General features: G+C 42.0%; 1 protein-coding gene across 1 annotated transcript in view; it reads right to left on the reverse strand.

The window, feature by feature from the left end:
- The window catches only part of TMEM67 (transmembrane protein 67), a 989,409-nt gene that overhangs the window by 353,328 nt on the left and 613,099 nt on the right, over positions 1-22,982 (reverse strand). The window contains exon 19 of the mRNA XM_078687042.1: positions 16,852-16,951. Within this exon, the coding sequence (XP_078543168.1) occupies positions 16,852-16,951 (100 nt within the window). The remainder of the gene's footprint in view (positions 1-16,851; positions 16,952-22,982) is intronic.

A 22,982-nucleotide genomic window follows, 5' to 3' on the forward strand; every position in this document is an offset into this window, starting at 1 on the left:
GATTTAGTTTCTGACAACCATAAAACATGACAACTTTGCCTCTCCCTGATTAAGAGTATATCTCTAGAGTCGTGTGAAAACAAAAGACAGCTATTTCACTCAGTCAAAGGTGTGTACTTAGTTTCACCAGATTGCAGAGAAAAGAGAGACGGGCGTTTTCAATAAAGGTATTATTTATTGAGCAGTCTCCTTCCTCATGCAAGAGAAATGAATTGCTACAATTGCAATACTTATAGTAAAGTAAAGTGCGTACAGTAAAAGAAGGATTATAAAATAATACTGTAAAAGCATCGATATGGTTTCTTAGCCATAAGATACTTTAAAATAGATAAAATATATACATACATATATACATTGACTAATCGTACTCAACTGGTGCTTCTAAATACGCCTACCCCGGTGTACCTGACCTAAGCCTAATACGTGGGAGGGAGTAAGTAAGTAGCAGTTTAAGTTAAGTTTGTTTTGCCAAGAATCTGACTCAAGAATTCTCTGTAAGGGTTTAATCAGCTCCGTACCTGGGTAATAGAAAGCAGGAGGTCTGGTATCTCTCTCTCAGGACTCGATATCCCAGCAACCCGCAAGGGTAGGCTGGAAACGCCGTAGCTGGATTTCTCGGCAAGAGAAAAGACAGCGTCTTTCTCAGCGCGTCAAAAGGGAGGGGCAGCATCCGTGGGCTCTCGCATCAGCTGGGCTCTCGGAAGTAGATAGCTGCTCTGCTCCAGATTTACCACCGTGTGTTTGCTTAAGGCAACGTTGGTATATTTATACCTGATAGGTGCCTGGGTTTGACGTAAGGTTGGACATAAGACGTCAATAAAGATGTCACTAAGAACTGGCCGTTCTTACAGTGCTTTATTGGAGTTCTAGGACGAAATCAAAACAATAGCAAGGGGGATTTCCCAGGTTGCTGGAGGCTTGGTTTTGTTTAGAGAACTCGGTGTGCTTACTAGGGGGCCGGAGAAGTAGCCTTGCTTAATGTGACAACATGTGCTACGACTGAATTATGGATATGATTATTATGCCGTTGTATGGATATTATTGATTATAGCCGGACAAGGGCATGAAATAGGAATATCGATTCAGGTTTCCCAGATAACACACTACACCCACTCCACGAATTAATGTCCATCATTACTAAAACTAAGCAATAGAAAACATAAAAGGTGCACGTGTATACAAACCCACCCCAAAATAAATTTTTTTGCATTTGAAATGGTGTATGCGAAATACATGAAATTGATTATAGGTACTGTACGCGTTTCAAGCAGTGTAATCATTCATTAAAAAAGGATGAATATATATATCAGCCTGAATGATTTGCGAAATTTACACATGAAATGGCTCTTAATACAGAAAAAAGGTGCGAGACCATTCCATCACATATAAATACAGTCGCTGAAAATTTGCTATAGGTTGACGTGATATATTGTCTTTTAGAGTTCCTAAAATAGAAGCTCTGTTCTCTAAGAATGGTTCTACTTCAAGCAGAGTACATGTGCCAAGAAAAAGGTAAATATTTTGGAATCGGGGAAAAAAATAATTTCGCTTTCAGGAGAGAGAGAAAAAATATAGTTCCAAATATGTTCAGTAGCTTTTGTTTATCAAAGCCGAAGGCCGAATTCAGAGTTCAGGGAACGCTGTGTACTAGTTTGCTTAAAAGTTATTCTTTTTGTTCGGGGGAAAACATCATTTCAGACAGGCTTTCAAAAAAGCAGTCTACCGCTTCAGGTGAAAGTTCGACCAAGTTGGAAAATGCCGCAACTGTGCAGTCATGAGCATGATTGCTATCATCGATGACAGGATCAGCAGTGCTCACAGAAGGTCGTACCTGGTTGATGCTGCTCTCATCTTGCACTTCACTACCCTTTAATCGCAGTGGTGAAGTTTCCACGAATGCCGTCATCAGGATGGGTAACCGCTGGGGACAACACGATGCATGAGCCGTTACAGGACTTAGCAAAGTATCTGTATCCAATGGTACTTCTGATTGTAGTGTGAGACAGACGTCTAACACGCATTCTTCTCCGCACAGCATACATCTTAACACAGGTAAGATACAATTCTGCCAGATGGTCTGAATGAAAGAAACCAGGTCATATTCAGAACTCTTAGCCGGGCTAATACAAGGACTTTAGTTATGCGGTCCCGATAGCGTATAGCTAGGATCGTTTCTTCCATTGTTGCTGGAGCCTTGTCTGTGACATGGCTTGCCATAACGAAGCAGGAGAGTCAAAAATAAAATGCCTGCTACGAGTCCCAACAGGAGTGGTAGGCCACCAAAGACAGAATGAACAAAATTAGGAAAAATGCCCAGAACTGTTGTGAAGGGTGTTAACAGTCCCGAAAAAACTGTCTTAAATACATGCGGGATACCTCCAATATCGGACATATTTAGGATTTGGCTTAACATTTCTGCGAAATGTAGGGGGCAATTTGCTGATAAAAGGCTATGTATCTCTGCCGTTGTCCTTGCGACTTGCAGATCATACGTTTCTTTTGATGACGTCAAGGGCACAGTTGTCTGCAAAAGGACAGACTTTATTCTGCTTAAAGTATCAATTCGAATAGAAGAGATATTCAAAAATGGCCAAATGTTTTCCTCCCTGTCTGGAGTGCTGTTTGGAAACAATACTTGCATACAGCAAGTGACCATGGAAGAAACGCTTACTAGATAAGCTTTTCCTGGCACCAAAAAATGGCTCTATTCGAGTTGCAGGTGTGCCATGCTGGTGGCATAAAAGGTTATTTGAAGTCCCGTCACAGGCCCCATGTAGGTTTATACCCTGACACAGAAGTATACCACTTAGTGACCTTTTACAATTATCACCACTAAGAAATACATTCTGTCCTTTTTCACTATAACATGTGTGTGTGTAAGGTAATTTCCATGATGACTTAATGTATTCTTTACCCAACCTTTCATACTGGCCTGCTCGTATATACTCTTGGCAGTATTTAAATTGGAAAGTAGTTATCGGAATAGTTATGATTCCGTGTATTATCCATTCAATGACAGGTCGTTCTGACATTGTCAATGGTAATCTCTCAAGTTTTTCAATGCTCAGAATTGTATATTCCGCTCCTTTTTGTGCCAAGCTGATTTGAGTATCAGTAAGGTTAAAGATAGAGAATAATGACGTTGTGTTGATTAAACGCCAAGGCACGTAGCCTGAACGCAGATTTTGTAACGTCCAGCCAAGCTGTACAATAGAACGTAATTGGGACTGTCCATGTTGTAACATTAATAAGTCCTGTTCTATTATATCTATAGCAGATGATACAATGCTGTCCAGTGAATATATTCTGGAAGACAGAGTCATTAACCCATTGTCCACAACAGAAAGTGATTTTTCCAAATTAATACGGTCAATTTCCCGTATTTTTTCTGCTGTTTCAATTTGTGTTTCTTTCCAAGCTTCGTTGTATGCCGCATATATACTGGCCGCTATGAAAATTTTTTGACGCTGTTTGCGTGGTCCTATTATGAAATCACGCAAGTTAGCACCTTCTTTAAGTAAAGTCAAGTGTTGCTTAATTTCTGCCAGTGTGGATGTCTGTAGCCATTCGAGGCAGAGTTTTCCTACACTGTATGTTGTAACTATCCCTGGATGTTGTCTCTGGGAGTATCTAGGGTCTGGCCTGGTCAATTTGAACCCCTGTATTTTGTTCAGGAATCTATCTTGACAGTTATTTGTGTCTGTGGGCCAGATCAACCATTCTTCCAATCAGGATGTGTTCTGTTTTGGTTAAAAATATGGGATACGTCTATCTCAACATCTGTAGTGCTATTACTGTCAGGTGTTGGTTTTGGAATAGACGGTTTGTTTAAGTCTTTAATTTTGGCTAGGCCAAGACAGGTTGTCTGTTGAATGGTATCATTCAAGAATATAATTTGTTCTGGGATCATGCAGGCTCTAAATAATGATTCTATACCTTGGACCTGCCAATCTTTGGTACCCCAGATGGTTTTTGTTTCAATATTGTTTTTCCACAAATCAAAACCAAATGTAGTCATTTTTTCAAAAAATGTTTCTGAATAGATTAATTTAGTGTTTGTCAGCATGGTTCTCATTCCTGTCTTCTTTAACAGTTTGTAATAAAACGTTTCTGCATCACTTGTGTTAAACCCTGAGAAGTATGGAAATTTATCAAAAAATATTTTTGAACTGCCTTTTGGTGGAGTTGCACAATGTTTCCATTGATTATAATTAAAAACATTTCTAGGTTGAGCAGATTTATGCAAATAATGGTTAGCATAGTGATTGTAGCAGTACATCTGTTCATAATTCGATGAACCCTGTAAATAATCATGTTCTGTAAATTTTGCTGACAAAACTAAGTCTGACATCATATCATTAATACTTTCAAAGTCCCAATCATCAGAGAATGTGCTCGGTTTTACAAAGTCACTTAATGAAACCTTGAATTCATGTAGATACTTCAAGAGCTCGACCGGGCCATACATTTCATAATCTGCTTTGTCCCAAGCTATCCCACCGGGTATTGGATTGGCTGTGAAATTTACTGATGATAGTTCTCTTTTCTCAATGTGGGATGACTTGTGTGGCTTTAGGACCAAGTTGATGTTCTGACTTGCTGTGTCCATTGTACTATATTTTCCCTCAATGAAATGTCCCAAGCACAGTACCATGATGAGCCAAAGCAGGAGGAAAAGTACTCCTAGCACAAACCAAAATTCAATCCATGGAGAAATCAGATAGGTTTCTTTGAGTTGATGAAAGAGTTCTTTTGCTTTGTCTTTAAAAGTCTCTGTTTCTGTTGGCTGTTCTTCAGGTTCGCTTGGATCCTCAGAAAAGTCATCGAAGTTGATGAAGTAGCCTGATGCAGTTCTGTCAATAGTTGGAATTGCTTCCGGATTCTCATTTGCTTTTGGAATTTTCTTTGTTTCATTAGCATAGTCTGAGGCTACATCGTTGTAGACAGGTGTTTCTTGACGAGCTGTTGCAATTTGGGTTTTAAGAGGTGTAAGTTCCATGGCTTTGTTACATAGTCCTTGTTCATTCACTGTAGCTTTATCAAATGTGATTAGTCTCTCAGTTTGAACCTCTTGTTTTGTAGCAAACTTTGGCGTTCTGCTATTTCTTGGGAGTCCACTTGGCCTACTACTTATTATTGGCCACATGATTGTGGTTTAACCAGGTCGATGGATACAACTCGGTTCTCCTTTTTACCAGCAAGGGGCGGTAGTACAACTGATCTTGTTCCGTTGACAGCTAAGACAGGTACTGCTTTTCTGTAAGAAGGCCCAAATTCCTTCTTCACCGCGATCTTCTCTCTGACCAGATCCCCAATCTTTGGAATCCAGACAGGCCTTGCTGGGACAGGTGGTTTCTCTTCAGTGGCTGTTGGCTGTTGTTTTAGCTTTACGTTGCTCAGGTCTTTTCTTGTTTCATTTAAGTCCTGTAAAATAGCCAAACGATCTTTGATATCAAAGCATTTTCCTTCTACCACTGAAGTCTGACTATCAAGGTCCTGGATATGCATTCTAGTCCCGAACAATAGCTCATACGGACCGAAACCTTTTAGAGAATTTCTTGGCAGATTGTTAAGACTACGTTGGACACTTGTTAAATGTTTGACCCACCCATCACCCGTACCTAATACCTTTGCCGTTATAGATTGCTTTATGTCTCGGTTTTTTCTTTCCACAATCCCGTTTCCCTCAGGATGGAAGGGACAAGAATACCGCAATGCAATGCCCATGCTGGTCATGGCCTCCTTATAAGCTCGAGAGCTAAAAGCAGGACCCTGGTCAGAATGTAGCATGCCAATTGCGTATGTGCCGATATAGACTCGCAAATCTTTTATAACAGTTCTGGCGTCAGCCGAGCGCTGGTGTCTACATTTTAAGTGAATCTAGTCTTAAAAATTATACATTGGGACGCATGTTTCCTGTTTAATCATGCGAATAGATCGCCTTATGCTTTCTATTAGGTGTTCTGGCACTATGTCGGCCGGTTCGCCACTTCGATCTCCATTTTTTGCAAATTTGTGATTATCCACGCTCATTCCCGGCCACCAGTATTCTGATTTTAATTCTGTCAGAGATTCTTTGATTATCTGATGCCTTAGACCTAATCCCATATGTGCTTCTTGTATTAAGAAGCCTCTCCTGTTCGTGTTTGGAATTACTCTATCCCCCACTCCAGGGATTCGAGCAAAAGGAACTGAGTTTGCATCAATTATGTATGTATAATTGAGTGGATAATTCACGGGTAGTGCTGCACAGTCGCCTTTTGAAGACGTTTTTACCGCCAGCATGGTTTCCCCGTCTATGTATTTTTCTGAACGCTTTCTTGTGGCTACGGAAGCCGGATTAGTTGCTTCCGCTGTGGCTGTCTCAGCCAATGAATTCCCTGCAGCGTGAACGCCATCACGCTGATGACTCAGTGTATGGATCACGTGAGTCTTTTGTAGTTCTTTCTTTACAAGAACTACTTGTTCCCAAAGCGATTTTTGCTTAATTGTGGCACCTGTGTCATCTTTGTAACAGTTTTGAACCCATTTCTGCAAGTCTTCATTGTATGATTTGACGCAGGAATGCGAATCGCACACTATTAGTGTCGGGAATTCGCGATCGGCAATGTCGAGCGCCATATTTAAAGCTATTAATTCACTTTGTTGACCTGAATTGTCTTTTACAGATTGTGACATTGTTACCAGTGGCATCAATTTACGTCCGCGCCACCGGCATTTGACAACCTCGCACGTAGCGTTATAAGCTCGTTTTCCCCAAACTGAGGGTTCTGCATAACAGTTTGTGTATATTACGCGGGCGTAAAGTTGTATGGGCAGAATGTCATCAGGCAGAGGATATTCTTTTTCATATGTTAGATATTTCATTTTTTTCATTTCCGGGTCAAAATAGTATTTCACTTTTTCTGTAGCAAGAGAATTTTCCCATTGTATCCATTTTGGATCTAGTGCCACGGTAGTTAAATTACATGGGCTTGTCAATGCCTCGAAGGCTGATTCTGCTGTTAGGACAGTAATCCGTCTGCCTTGGGCTTGGGCACTTTCTTTTGCTACAGCTGTTTGAACCGCATTTACAACATTTTTCGCAAGACTGAATGTTTTTTCAGCCTGCGAGTACAAGTGTGATTTGTACGCTATTGGTACCTTTTCTCCCTCATTTGAGGTCAGGTACGTGAATCCGCATCTTCCTGGGATGACTCGGATTACAAGGTTGCGTGTATTATCGCGAGTTTGCAATTTTGTTTTTGCTAACATGTCTGTTTGTAATGATCTCAACATTTCTGTGTGTTTTTGAGTCCAATTGATTGGTTTAAAATCTGGTCTTATTAGTTCATAGAGAGGTTTAACTCTCTCTGCATAATTTAGAATGTAAGTTCTTCCGAAATTCAGGAAACCTAGTATTGATTGTAAGTTTTTCAGCGTTTTTGGTGCTTGGATTACAGCGCATTCTTCTAAGAAATTGTCTGATAGGCTTTTGCCTTCACTTGATAATTCATATCCTAAAAACAGGACAGTTAGATGGGCAATTCGTGACTTTTTAAAGTTGAATTTGTAACCCTCTGCTGCGAACCCAAGTATTATGGTGTTCACTCTTTTCAAGTGAGTATCCAAGTCATCATCTGTTAGATAGATGTCATCGACATAAGATAATGCCTCATCATCATACAGTTGTAGTAACTCTGTTACTCTTGCTGAGAATAATCCTGGACTGTTCTTGAACCCCTGTGGGAGTCGACAGAATTTTTTCTGCGAGCCCATTATTGAGAAAGAGGTCAAATACCTGCTTTCAGGTGCAATGTTTTGACAAAAGAATCCATTAGAGATGTCTAATGTTGTTTTGTATTTTTTGCGCACGATGTTATTCATTAGTGCTGCACTATGTGAGTTTTGTACCGCAAAAGTTTTGCAACATGAGTTTAGGTGTCTGTAGTCCAAAACTAGACGATATGAATTGTCTGGCTTGGAGACAGGAAACAAAGGATTGTTCATTTGTGAGGTGCATGTTTCAATCACCCCCTGGTATTCAAGTTGATCTAAAATCTCCCTGACCTGTTTTTTAGCTTCTTGCTTAATTGGGTACTGCCTTTGTGCAGTTGGTTGACATTTTAACTGGATTTTGTGAGGAGGAGAGTCCTCATCCCATCCTACATGGTTTTTATATAATGCAGGAGCTTGGGCTACTGCCCACTTTCTTGCAAGTGTATATTTTTTATGAATTGGAATGTGATTTGAGAAGGCAGGCATAATCATTTCTTCGCCATGAGGGCACTCCCTGACAAACTCTGGTGGCCAGTCTTTTTCAGCTAAAAGGATGTCATAGGCTTTGGAAAGGTTATCCCAAAATAGACCCTTTACTTTCCTAGTCTTATCTCCCTCTATACGTAATGTTATCTCGTATATTTTATGATGTTTGCTAACTCTGCTGTCTGCAGTTTCCACTTGAATGTAATCATTCGTGTCCACTGTCTCCAGATGATTCATCAGGATCTTGCGAGCTATGGTCACTTCTGCTGCGCTGTCTAGCACTGTCTGGGCCCACTCTCCGTTTTTCAGCTGTGTCCTCAGTATCCTCGGCATGTGTGACTATTTTAATGCTGGCTACCTTCTTTCTTGGAAATTGTAATTTTTTACTTTGATGAGCAGGTTCTTTGTCTTTGGACTTGACGTGCTCTTCCCTTTGTTCTGACCGTCCTCTTCTTTCCGATTTCTGCGCGGAAGTCTGAAAAGATCGAGAGGGACGTGTATCAATATCTTGATATCTATCAGGTTTCTTTAGATTATCCCTATTTCTAAGGTTGTATCTTTTCTCAGAGGGCTCCCTCTGGGGAGACTTGTGTCCTTGGTCCGGAGATCTTTCTCTCCGCCGAGGAGACCTTCCTCTGGACTGGAATCTTTCTTCTTTGTGAGTGGATTGTTTATTTCCATCCCAGCTCTTTTTTGGAGTGTTTAGATTATTTTTAATAAATATCTTTTCAGGATTTTCAGTTAGTTGGGGTTTTACTGGTTTCCCACCCAAACTATCTCTTCCTAGTTCTTCATAGGATTTTTCTATGATTCTGGCAAGTTCAAATGGTTGTTCTGCTATATCTGTTTCTTTCAATTTCTGGCGGATCGCCACAGATGCTGCTTCCCCTTTTATGTTGGCTAATAAAATAGCCGAGACCTGCTTGAAGTCTTTTAGTAATTTCATACCCAGAGTTAAAGCAGGTTCTGGACCGTATTCATTTTGAATCTGTCTTAGCACATCGGGTATTACCGCTATGGACGGAACACCATGTCTTTTTGTGTAAATGGAACCAAAGACTGTGCCCCAAGTGTCACAGTCCTCTACATGTGGTGCCATCCCCATTGGAAGACAGATAGTCAGAATTCTGTGTTTCTCAGTAGGGTTAGTATCCGGAAATACTGCCTCAATTTGAGTGATTTTTTTGTGCTAACCAGAATGGAATTTGTTCCCGTTTTATGGGTACTTTACCCAGACATGACTGTATGTTTTGTGGTGTAATTTTGTTTGTGTTCCCCTGATGAGGGGTCAGCTGTGGAATGTTAACAGTTGGTTGGACTGTTGAAGTCCGCATTACATATTGGACTAATTGTCTATGTATTTTAATTATTATTTTTAGCTGGACTAAAAGTTCTAGTACAGACATTTTTTCAATGTCTGGATGTGGTGTGTAGCTGGCTAGAACCGGCCACGTTGCTCCTGGTCTACCTAGTGGACCGAGTCTGGTGATGTGATTATTATGTTTTAGGGCGCCTTTAAATCAGAGCAGGTGCTCTTGGTATTTTAATGGGATTTCCACCTCCTCGAAAGGGGTGTACTCATCCGGTGGTTCCTCTATTTTGTAATAGTGGAATTCATGTGTGACAGCGTTTGCTGCTGGAAAGTTTATCCATGAATAGAATACCTCTGTCTGCCAATATTCATGTGCCTCAATTACGAATATGACTGTACCACCTCTCGATGTCAGTCCATTTCTATAAGTTTAAGAGTTATAGTTTTTCTTATGTTGACCGGAATGAGTATTGCATCCGGGTCGGTCTGCAGGAGACTATTGTCATCCTCTAGGAGTCGAGCTGCTATTCTAGCTGTCTCCCTTTCTTCTTCATTTTCTGACATTTTTACTGACAGAAAGGTTTTTGTTGCAGATCAAGTTTCAAGGAAACAAAGCTGAGGTGCACAATATTTTGGAACACCGTATCCTTCAACGTTGACTAAACCAAAAACTATACATAGAAATCTCTTCCTACTAAGTTCCGGCGGATTTTAACCTTTTACCCACTCCAGACGTCTTTTGGAGTATTTACGGGAAAAAGGGTCTGTGTGAAAAAGCACGACTGAGTTACTCTAACGTCTTGCATTAGATTTATCGCCTTACCAAACGTTGGGCGCCATGTAGTGTAGTTCCTATAGTCCCAATAGGCTCTGCGCATTGGAATAATATATTCAGCAGTGTAGACGTAGTACTGAGGTTAACTAGGTCTCTACTGACTAGATTAGACTTAAGTTTTTGCCAGCTAGCTCAGAGGTCACTAGAAACTTTCTCGAATGAGCGAGAAGGAGTTTAACCTCCCTGGATAGACAAGAAGGGATTTAGTTTCTGACAACCATAAAACATGACAACTTTGCTCTCCCTGATTAAGAGTATATCTCTAGAGTCGTGTGAAAACAAAAGACAGCTATTTCACTCAGTCAAAGGTGCGTACTTAGTTTCACCAGATTGCAGAGAAAATAGAGACGGGCGTTTTCAATAAAGGTATTATTTATCAAGCAGTCTCCTTCCCCATTCAAGAGAAATGAATTGCTACAATTGCAATACCTATAGTAAAGTAAAGTGCGTACAGTAAAAGCAGGATTATAAAATAATACTGTAAAAGCATTGATATGGTGTCTTAGCCATATGATACTTTAAAATAGATAAAATATATACATACATATATACATTGACTAATCGTACTCAACTGGTGCTTCTAAATACGCCTACCCCGGTGTACCTGACCTAAGCCTAATACGTGGGAGGGAGTAAGTAAGTAGCAGTTTAAGTTAAGTTTGTTTTGCCAAAAATCTGACTCAAGAATTCTCTGTAAGGGTTTAGTCAGCTCCGCACCTGGGTAATAGAAAGCAGGAGGTCTGGTATCTCTCTCTCAGGACTCGATATGCCAGCAACCCGCAAGGGTAGGCTGGAAATGCCGGAGCTGGATTTCTCGGCAAGAGAAAAGACAGCGTCTTTCTCAGCGCGTCAAAAGGGAGGGGCAGCATCCGTGGGCTCTCGCATCAGCTGGTCTCTCAGAAGTAGATAGCTGCTCTGCTCCAGATTCACCACTGTGTGTTTGCTTAAGGCAACGTTGGTATATTTATACCTGAAAGGTGCCTGGGTTTGACGTAAGGTTGGACATAAGACGTCAATAAAGATGTCACTAAGAACTGGCCGTTCTTACAGTGCTTTATTGGAGTTCTAGGACGAAATCAAAACAATAGCAAGGGGGATTTCCCAGGTTGCTGGAGGCTTGGTTTTGTTTAGAGAACTCGGTGTGCTTACTAGGGGGCCGGAGAAGTAGCCTTGCTTAATGTGACAGCATGTGCTACGACTGAATTATGGATATGATTATTATGCCGTTGTATGGATATTATTGATTATAGCCGGACAAGGGCATGAAATAGGAATATCGATTCAGGTTTCCCAGATAACACACTACAGGCTTGCTTGTTGGGACTGGCAGGATCTCCAGTTCAGTATCCCTTCGAGTTACAGTGGAAACACTAGGCCTTAGCAGGATCAAGGTTTTCCCCTTATACTCACCAGTGGGCTAGGGAAAGGGATCTTGGACCCACCCCCTCAAATAGGATTTGGGGGGCCTTTTGAAGACTCTTGGTTTTTATATTTGGGCTTCTCACCCTCTTTCCCCTGGGGAGGGTTTGTGACCCCTTTCTTTTGGTCACCCCCAGTGGTTATCTTGGTCACTCTTGTCTTGACCCAGTGGTCTGCCTTCTGGACCTAGGTCTACCAGATACCGATGCAACAGTTCACTGATGCAGTTACTTAAAACAAGTACCTCCATAAATAAATTATACAGTCCCTCATAATCCTGCACTTTACTTCCTGTCAACCAGCCACCTAGTGTTTTTACTGAGTAGTCTACTAATTCCACCCAGGACTTCTGAGGCCCCCTGAATTTAATTCTGTACTGCTTAGTCGAGATTCCAGAATCCTTCATGAGTTCATAAGACTCAGCTTCTATCCCAGCAGGGGTCAAGAGTGCGTTCCTGCACTTACCAGTGAACAGTTTCCAAAGGAGTGTCCCCCAGCGTGTCTTCCTCACTTGCCTAGCTTCACAAGCCCTCTCAAAGGCTGTGAACCATTTGGTAATATCACATGATCCTCAAATTTAGGGAAAATTCCTTTGTTGATTTTAGGGTCATAAGACCCTTCTTCTCTCTGTTGTTTAAATTGCTACCACCATTGATGTGTCGTAGGCCCATCTCTCCTCTCTTTCTCTAGAGCTAGGAGCTTAGTCATTAGCTTTAGTCTTTAGGCCATTCTTGCTAAAAGGAGGTCCTCCTCACTGAAGTTGTCCTCACTGTCTTGTATATAGGTAGCCCTACCTCTGTAGGATCTAGACCCTGTGCTCCTTGTATTTAGAGCGTTGGACACAAAGTTCCCATCCTCCCTAAGTAGTTGAGGTGGATGTTTTGAGACCTCATCATCCTCACTACTTTCCCCATCTACCTGAAGATCTTCTCCTTTAGTAGTGCACTGGTTCCTTGCATGTCCTGCCAGAAATTTCATGCGTTGTGCTCTGGTAGGGTTGGACCCAGTTTTTATTATTTTTATTTTTACAGAGAAGTTACGGGTGAGGTCGTGCTCCTCAGCCATCTTCTCTGTGGTGCTCATTATTTTATTAAAGTGGGTTTCTTTTTAGAAGACCTACAAACAAGTTCCAAGTACTTCTCTCAAAATTCATTGACTTTTAAGTTTAAAAAAAAATACTACAGGGACTTAACACAAGGCCCTAACAAGCATTTTAGAAATTTGAAAAATAATCAATTCAAAAATTGAGTTGTACTAAAGTACATTTTTGGATTCTTGTTGTGTGATCAGGTGTTGACTAAGTTAGTCCAATAAATGCAAGGCTCTGCATCCCACCGCTGACCCACCAATGTAGGAAGCTGGCTCTGTATACACCATACCAAAGTAAGGTGTAGAATACACCGAGTCCAGGGGCTCCCCAGAGGTATAGCAGAGGCTAAATTAGATATTAACTAACAGCTCTCTTTGTGGTAGTGTGGGCAAGCAGTTAGGCGTATCACAAGGCGGGTTAAGCATTTATTGTAATCACTCAATCAAGGGCTGATTAAACACACTTAGAGACCGAATCCCGACTAATTAGGCAAGTAAAAAAAAGGTATACTTATCATTTATTTCTATAACCAAGCAGGACTTGGTACAGGTAAGTAGAATGTACTTTCAATTGTAAAACTTTACAGAGAAATGCAATTGAGAATGGATTTGCAATCATTACATGTTTGTATTTGCTTTAAAAACTGTTTAAATTACACTCATATTTGATTACTTTTGGATTACAAAGACTACTTGAGGTGATATGCCTACATATCACACTGTGGATCCAACAATAGAAAGGTAAGTAAGACTTTTTCAGGTTTGAAATACAGTTACTTTTCTTCCAAACAAAACGCAGGTCAACACAGACATTCTTTTTAGGAACAAAACTTGTAACATTAGTTCCAATGGAGAAAAAAAAGAGTATTAACGGTTTACAGGTAAGTAAATGACTTACAAGTATGGCTTTTGGGGGTTAGGACCAAGTTTCCCCAAGGTCCAATTAGGCACTCAAATTGCACCACCAGAGGCACAGGGGCGGCTGGGTGCACAGTGCAGGGGCCCAATGTTAGGCAATTGGGCTAAGGTGACCTTCGGTCAGGGGCTGCTTACGAGCAGGCCACTCGGTTGGGGGAGCTGAGCTCCGAGCGTTAGGATCAGCACTGCAGAGGCCAACAATCAGCACAGGTGCTGCAGTACAGGAGCGGCTGGATACAGAGTGAAAAAGGCGACATCAGGGACACTGTGGATTGCAATGGCGATCTGCAGTTTGGGAAAAGATGCTGCAGGCTCGGTCAGGGAGGCTTCGTGAAGGCGCCCATTAGCTGGAGAGGTAAGTTGGGTTCTTGGGGGATGCCTGGACACCGTCGGTGGGACCACCCAAGGCAGTGGGGCGTCAGGTGCAGGGGTGTCTTTAGCCCTAGGGTCTTCTTACCAGCTCTGGTTGCGGTCAGGGGACCCTTTGGGTCAGGCGTTGGCTTGAAGCTTAAGGTAGGTCGGAGATTACGAGATCCCAGGTCAGGATCGAAAAGGAGACCTCCTTGTGGTGTCAGGCCACTCGAACTCAGGCCCTGGGCATTGGGTGCAAAGTAGTGCGGAGCGGCCTGGATCCCAGTTCAGTGTTTGAAGTCTTTGCTGAGCAATTCCGGTGATCAGGGGCACAGAGCCTTTAAGTTGAGTGCAGGGAAAGTCCTCTGGGTTCTGGGAGGCTTCTAGACACGCCTAGGTTTCTACTTTAGTCAGGACAGTAGGACTGGGGCCAAAGAAGTTGGTGTCCTCTTCTTCCTATGTCAGCACGGCTCTTCTGTCCTTCTTTCTTTCTTGAGTCGGAGGAGGTAAGGTTCACAGTTGCCCTTAAATACTACATTTAGGGGCATTTCCAGGGGTGTGCAGGTTGGGACTAATCAGTCCCTTCCTTGGGGTGGGTACACCTTCTAATTTGCCACCCTCCAGGGGGAGGGGGTATGAGCCACTCTCTAATTGGCTGGGTCCCCTCATCTTCAAGATGGAGGGGACTGAGATGTGTGCTTCACCACGCCTTCCCACCTGATGGGTGGGTTTGGCAATGATGAGCACACCTCTCCTCCTAACTTGGTTTACCTGTAGATTCTCCCTCCCAAAGTGGGGGTCACAACCGGTGGGAGCAGTTGCTGGGCAAGCAAAAGGCAGGGGCTGCTTACAATGGCGGCAGACGTTTGAAGCTTCCCCTTCGTGGACCCAGCCCACTCTGGGGAGGAGGCATGACACCTCTTTCCAAGATGGGGTTTGTTTCAGGACCCAGAGAGTGGAGGCCCTCTACCAAGGGATCCAGAAACCTGTATGTTGGTGGCAAATGGAGGGCAGCCATTCAGGAACCACACCAGGGCAGATCGTTTTTCAGCAGGCATCTCTAAGATGCCTTCTGTGGGCATTCTGTGGGCATTTTATATTACATCTCACACTGGCATCAGTGTGGGTTTAGTGTGCTGAGAATTGTGCTACCAAACTTCCCAGATTTCAGTAAAGCCATTATGGAGCAGTGGAGTTCGTAAAGACCAACTCCCAGATCATATATTCTTTAAGGCTTTACTGCACTAACAATGTCTAAGAATGGACTTAGACACTGTAGGGGTACAGTGGTAATGCAACTGAACCCTCACCTAGGGTCTAGTGTACCCTGCTAGAGGGGTGACTTTCCTAGGCCCCACGCAGTGGGTTGCAGGGACAGGGATGTGTGCCATGTCGACTCTTCACTTTTTTCTGCACCAAAACATGCAACCTGCAATGGCAGTGTGTGGGTGCAGGGCCAACAAGAGTGGCACAATAGGTGCTGCAGCCCTTAGCGGCCTACCCTGGTCATAATGCCCTTGGTACCAATGGTACCTTTTACTAGGGGCTTACCTGTGGCCAGAGAGGTGCCAATCAGGGGTACAAGGGTACAGTTTTTGGAAAGAACAGGGCCCTGGGAACCTAATTGGCAGGGACCCAGGGCACACCAACTCAAAGTGCATCATGTGTCAGGCAAAAAGGGGGGTTAACTATGCAAAAATGGGCACTTTCCTACACCGCTGCTGGATTCTACTCTGCCACTCAGTCAAATCATATCAAGAAGAACCACCCCAAGCTCTTAAACCAAACTACAGAGCCAATAAACTACCATATGCAGTCAATCAGAATAGATATAGAAGACATGCTTCATGAAGACCACAAAGACAGTTCAAACAGAAAGAATGTGCCTACTATGGGTACAGGAAACGAACTAACTTAGGGCGAAGAAAAGGAAATCTAGATAAACTGGTCCACTGCTGAAGAATACATATTAAAAAAAGACACATCTCTCCCTTATCCTGCTAAAGCAAATAAAACATGTATGCTTTCTATACACACCTTTCATGAAGAGCGGCTACGATCTGTTTTAATGCTATGGCTGTGAGACACTTGTTGTTTTAACTCTTTCACTAACATGGCCATCACACCAAGGTATGTAAAGGTAGGATTGTGTATGCTGCAAGATGGACCCACTCTCCTTATGGCATTGAGCAATAAGGAACACTCTTTCGGTAACCCAAATAAATATGATGTTTCAGATACATAATGAAGAGGGGTCCATCTCTAGACATACTGCAGACAATGATTTCAGTAGCACTTCTCCTGCCTCTAGGCTACAGGTTAGCCTTTACAGCACATTTAATATTGTTCTGTTCACAATTTATTTGTGTGACTCTTAACAAACACTTTGCTAGGGTAGTTTCATTGGGAAGTGCACATTTTCAAAACCATGTAAACTCCCCATCCCAACCGCAACATTACAAATCTGCACAACATTCAGATTTAGCAAGAAAACCTTCATTTTGGGGACGTTTTATGGATATTCTTCAAATGGGTTCACAACTGCAAGTTATACAGAAAATCTCTAGGAAACAAAAATAATGCGAAATCTACACAGTCATTAATACCTTCTTCATTTAACACACAGATAAACACACACAAAGGGATAAAAAAGATAAAACAATAGTGATATTAACATGCTAACCTTCAAATGACTTCAGTACTTTGCCTTTCGGTCGTTCCCAATCAATGAAGAAGATGTCTATGTTAAGTTGTGAAATTAATTTGTGCACAAAATATATAGCCTGGAAAGTAGCAAACAAAAATCAGTTATGAAATACATGAAGATGATATACATAAAAATGCTGATAACAAAAAGATACATACTTGGGGTAATGTTAATTTGAAAGAAAACTATGTTCAACTGGTAGACGCCACTGTACCTTAAATAGTGATAATTTGCTAATTAGCTTGCATGTCCATACATTAGGCTCTCTTGCACCATAAACTTTGGAAATATATCATCGAGTACCTGGAAATGACACGGTCCCCCAGCTGAATAACAAAATCACTTTGCCCTCAATGGCTTCCAAGTAATTTAATTCTCATTTACAAATATGGAAAGTTGAGTGTAAGGAAATAGAACTGGAAAAACAGTGCCCAAGGTAAGACTTGTAAGTAACTATTTTTGAAATCTTAAAACAACCCTTGACTGAGAGGGCAGGGTAAGCAGCTGAGCACAGCAACTACAGTGTACTGTTAGCTCAAAGACTAATGGTTCCATCTCAAATTGCTTTCTCCGGCAACATCGAAAACAAAAGAAAACTAATCATAATTTCAGCCTGTTTGATAAATGTTAGAAAGCTACTGAATGTAAAACATTACAAGTGAATCATGAATCCACTTTTAGTTTGGCATTCACTGCATGTAACAAGTTAGAACAAGGGGGCGGAGGGGCTGAGGGGTTAAACTGGTCCTAGCACACGGCCATTAAACAATAAATAACAAGTATGAACAACAATTACTAAATGCATTAGGTTTCGTCTATGTGATTAATAATATGCAGTTTTTTGTTGTAAGTTGTAACTTATTTATTTATTTATAAAGTTTTTGCTGGGGGTTGTACAATATAAGTTACAGAAAGTATGTTAAAGTGTTATGACTTGTTTAGGTACAAAAAAGGCAATCTATTGTGCTGTTTCTAGTGGAATGGTGCAGGTAAGCAATAGTAACATTTTGAAAAATGAAATGAAAGAGGGAAATAGTAGAATTAATTTATGTAATAGCAAAATTATGTGTTTAGAGGAGTTCTGACAACTTTTGGGCCTGGTGTTACTGTACCTGCTGCACCATTCAAATCATGACCCTGTTGCCTGCAAGGTAACTGCACTTGTGGCTGCCTGTTTAGAAGTAAAATATAGCAATATTAGGTGTTTAGTGGGTGCCTGAAGCTTGTGGTCCTGGTGCCACTGCACCTGCTGCACGATTGAAATCATGACCCTGTTGCCTGCAAGATAACTGCACTTGTGACTGCCTGTTTAGTAATAAAATATAGCAATAGTTGGTGTTTAGAAGAGTTATGACAACTTTTGGCCCGATGCCACAACACCTTCTGCACCATTTTAATCAGGCCCATTTCAACTGCAAGGCAACCACAATTGTGACTGCCTGTATAGTAGTAAAATATAGCAATATTAGGTGTTTAGATACGTTTTGACAACTTTTGTCTGCAAGTTCACTACACTTGTGACTACCTGTTTAGTAGTAAAATATAGCAATTGTAGGTGTCTAATAGGGTGCCTTGAGCTTTTGGTCCTGCTTTCACTGCACCTGCTGCACCATTGAAATCATGGCCCTGTTTACTGCACTTGTGACTGCCTGTTTAGTTTTATTTTCATTTTAGCAATTACCTGGGTTTAGTGGGGTCCCTAGAGCTTCTGGTCCCGGTGCCATTGCACCTGCTCCACCAGTCACATCAGGTCTCTTTTATCTGCAGGCTAACTGCAATTGTGACTGCCTGTTTAGTAGTCAAATATAGCAATATTATGTTTATAGAGGAGTTCTGCCAACTTTTGGTCCCTGTGCTACTGCACCTGCTGCATAATGCAAAACATGACCCTGTTGTCTGCAAGGTAATTGCACTTGTGGTGGCCTGTTTAGTAGTAAAATATAACATAGCTCTTGTATATTAACTTGTATATTAACTTTATTTTTGACATCCAGTGCGTATTACAACATTTAGAACTTGGTACTGAGGTATGAATAGGAAATGCCAAAAAACGTTCTAAGACTAAAGCACCTGCTTTACACAGCTGAGTAATAAAAAGCAAGCATTCCAGTATACTGTTAGAAGCTGTCTACTTTTTCTGACGGAAGAGATCTTATCTTGACAGTGAATGGGGCTTAAACAGTGTGAACAGCTTTAGTAGAAGTAACGTAAATGCGTGCAGCCTGGGCAAGTTAACAAAAAAATTTAAGTTCCACACAAAAGTGGATGAATACAGTAATTATGATTTAGGACCTTATAAGAGTCCCCTTTTAAGATTTATTAAATAAAATATATTTTATAAGCACAGCGCAAGCGCTGTGCAGGCAATACCTAAAAAGTGTGCCGTTGAAAACAAAGGTATGTCAAAAAAATCCTTAAAGTTGAATTTTCTCACTAAGTGAAAAAAGGGGGTTATACTTTCTCACTAATTGTGTATATGTTGCATTATTGCGTATTTACAGGTCACGCATGGGGAGCATCATTTATCAGATACACAAGCTCTCACCCCTCGAAGTGCCATGCTTTATTATCGGGCTGTGCTCCTTGCTGGGTGGGCACTGCAATGTCCAGTGGTCGCAGCAGGAGAGTTATTTGCCGGAGTTATTTTTATTACTTGGGAAGCCGAGTAATGCCCTGCCCTAAAGTGGTGCGAGAGATGAAGGACTGGTAGATTAGAAATATGAGTGATTAAAATTGGCTATGGGTTCCCAAAAAGGGAGACCTTTAATGGCAAATAATAATAACTCTTGCCAAGCATATAAACAAGCATAGAATCCAAGGGGACACCAATTATTCCTGAATTCCATTCAGGCAATTCATCAGGACTGGAAAATAGACCTAATCTACCTATTGAGTTTGGGATGCCGCTGATCCGGTAGGTTTTGTCCACCACGCTGTTCGCCAATTCGAATGGAAAGCTCCAACAGTGTCTCGACGGCATTCCATGAGCGCCCATTCACTCTAAATGTGGGTCACAATATAAATATCCACATTGGGAGATTCCGTTGGAAAACAAGTCTGACATGACAATATTTATCTTATTTAGGAAGCACTCCATTAGCTACGGTGTTGCCAATGTACTCGGAAATTCTGGTTGCCGCAGAACAAGGATCGGAGTCGACTCCGAAATAGAGAAACTTCAGAGTGCAACCTGGAGGCACAGTGACTCCCTCACATCTTCTCAGGAGATCCAGAGTGGTGGGATGGGGCCCCATCCTGCTTGGACTTCTTGCACTTCTTTGTTTTGATTTGCCTGAGGACTTAGATCATAAAGACGACCTCGGGAGTGGGACCAGAACCTAACTTTGGACCTCAACTGATCCCGACAGGGGGGCTTGCGGTGCTTTGCCATGAAGAGTTTAGCTTACCATTAAGGCACAATCATTCCAATTCATGGATTTGCGGTCCGAACCCAGGCACCACAAGCAGATCACATGGAGGCCAGTCACAGATATTATTTTGCAACACTCCTCACATGGTTTAAGCCCTGTAGATCTAGGAGGTGACATAGTCCCTTGCACACTATTTATAGAATCTTTTGTAAAAGTGTCTCCATGAGACAAAGGGTAGCTCTGGATCCAGGTCTGCTGGCACGGATAGAAAGGAACTGATGTCAGCACACTTTTTTTATATGCCCACTCACGTCCCACCTGGCACAGAGCAACATCAGACCCACCTGTTGGCGTGAAGGGGTACTGCTAAAGATTTTCTGGAACCAGACTGAGGGCTGAGGGAATATTCAAAAGGTGAAGAATCTGTGGGTTGAAGTCTCTATCAGAAAATCTTTTACATCTCTAATGTCATGTAACACCCAGTAGCTGATGTGTGAACCATTAGGGGCTGTCAGGAATTCTGAGGAGAGTGAGACATATGCAGTAGCCATGTCCTTCTTGGGTGGCAGTTTCCATGATGTATGGAATCCTGACACCCTGAAGCATTGTGGAAACAGGATAAGGACAATACTACATGGAACCATCCTGAAAGAATATGTGACGAACAACATGGCCCCCAAAGGCCTCTTGGTCACGAATGCATCACGCATTTTTCTTGATGACCCTGTCTTTAGAAAAGACTGGGCACTCATTGCTTGGCACTGCACCCATGACTGGATCGTGCTAATTCTAAAGACAGCCTTACGACTATCTGAGGCAATTTTGATTGAAATCCAAAAAACAGAAAACCATATAAAAACCAGCATCTCAGGATACAAAAAGAAACTAGATGAAATAAACAAAGAGATCAATGAATACAGAGAAAACCTGACACAACAGAAAGTCACAAAGTTTCACAAAGACCTTAAACGCTTTTCTTTTGTTAAGGCTTATCCGTACTCTGACCCAGATTTCACAGCGCCAGCTAAACCTGACTCTGACTCTGATGCATCGAGCAATTCCTCAAACAGCAGTAATGGATCTAACTCAGGCAGTATTAAAAAAAAGCCAAGAGGTGGATATAGAACCCAGAATCACTGGCCTCAATTTAACCCACCAATGTTTCAAGGGCCTTACAACCAACCACATCACTTCCCTATGTATGGATGGCAACCTCCCTTCCAACCACCGCCCTTTCAACAAAATCAATTCCGACCCCCTTTTTTAGGCAGGGGCAGGTGAGGTACTGGGTTTTTAAGAACCGGCACAGAACCGGTAACCCAGCGGTGTCAGGGAATCAACACCCAGAGACCTCGGGTTCTTCCTGATTCAGACCTACAGAAACTCAGAGTCTTCTAGGTGAAGTCAAAGATTAGTTTATTGGCTGCAACCAAGGTAACAGGGTCCTAGAAGTACAATACGGGTATATTCTCAGGAGACTGCCCACTTTCACGAAGTCAGGCTTCTCTCTTTATACATGATATTCGCCTTGGGCAAACATTCTTCGAATTCGTGGTATGTCATTTATAGTTACTGGTTACAAAAGAAAAGCAGAGTCATGATGACATGTACATATTTCACGTCGTGCTGCCCATAACAAATCATCCGGCAAGGCCCAACATTTCATCAGATATCGCTGGACCCCCAATAAAAACGGTCACCTCCCCATCATAAAGCAAGTGAAGAAAAGAAGTGGAGAGAAGATGTGAGCGAGATATGGCAGGTGTGCGCGCTGAAATGGTTTTATGGCTGGTCTAGCCTAGATGCTATCTTGCTCGGCCACTGGGAGGGAACTGACCTAACGAGTTCGGCCTGGGGCAATGGTTCTAACTTGTACTGAGGTCAGGGAGAAGTCGATTAAGGAGTATGTGTCCTTGTGGAATCAAATTCAACTGGATTAAGGCCTATGTAGAGGGCAACATGTAAATGGGAGCCAAGGGTTCAGAATGTAAATGACGATTTCAAGGTGAAATTGTCACTCGAACACACCGAAAATTCATGTACATGATGTACTCGTCATTCTCGGTCTTTTGATACCAAATTCGTCATATTTCGACGAAGTTTTATTTCTCGAGTCCAGAACTTTTATATGAATCCAGATTTTCAGAACCTCAAACCCTCCTTTTGCCCTTACATAGGCAATTAATCTATCCTCATGTTAGTCCAAGTCCAGATCTGTATTCCTAAAGTCATTGAGATGTTGTTGTAACATCATTCTAGTACTTAGTTCATCTCTCGACACAGGCTTCCTGACACATGATGTAACACAGAGGCCACATATTGCAGGAGCACACTGTATGCATAGATAGAACAGGAAAAGAATGGCTAAGACCATCCCAATGACCATCAGAATTTTCCATCCCCAGGCAGATATCAGTTCCCAGAACCATCCCATTAACGACCAATCTCCTTTATCCACATGGATAGATTCAGAAATCTTATGTAATTTGGAGATGGCCCTGTACACGGTTGGAGCATTATCTGGGATGAAAATGCAACAACTAGACTGGATCAATTTGCATACTCCACCTCGGTCCGCAAGTATTACATACTGGAGCTCAGCAGTCAGGTTACTAAGGGCACCAGCAGTTTCAGTCACGGTGGATTCAACTACCCTTGTCAATTGCCTTATGTTCCTGCTGTTAGCCATGGCTCCCCAGAACGGCAGAAAACCCATTGCAAAGTCACCAAATTCTT

This window comes from Lissotriton helveticus, chromosome 4_1, assembly GCF_964261635.1.
Source record: "Lissotriton helveticus chromosome 4_1, aLisHel1.1, whole genome shotgun sequence".
Lineage (NCBI taxonomy): Eukaryota > Metazoa > Chordata > Amphibia > Caudata > Salamandridae > Lissotriton > Lissotriton helveticus.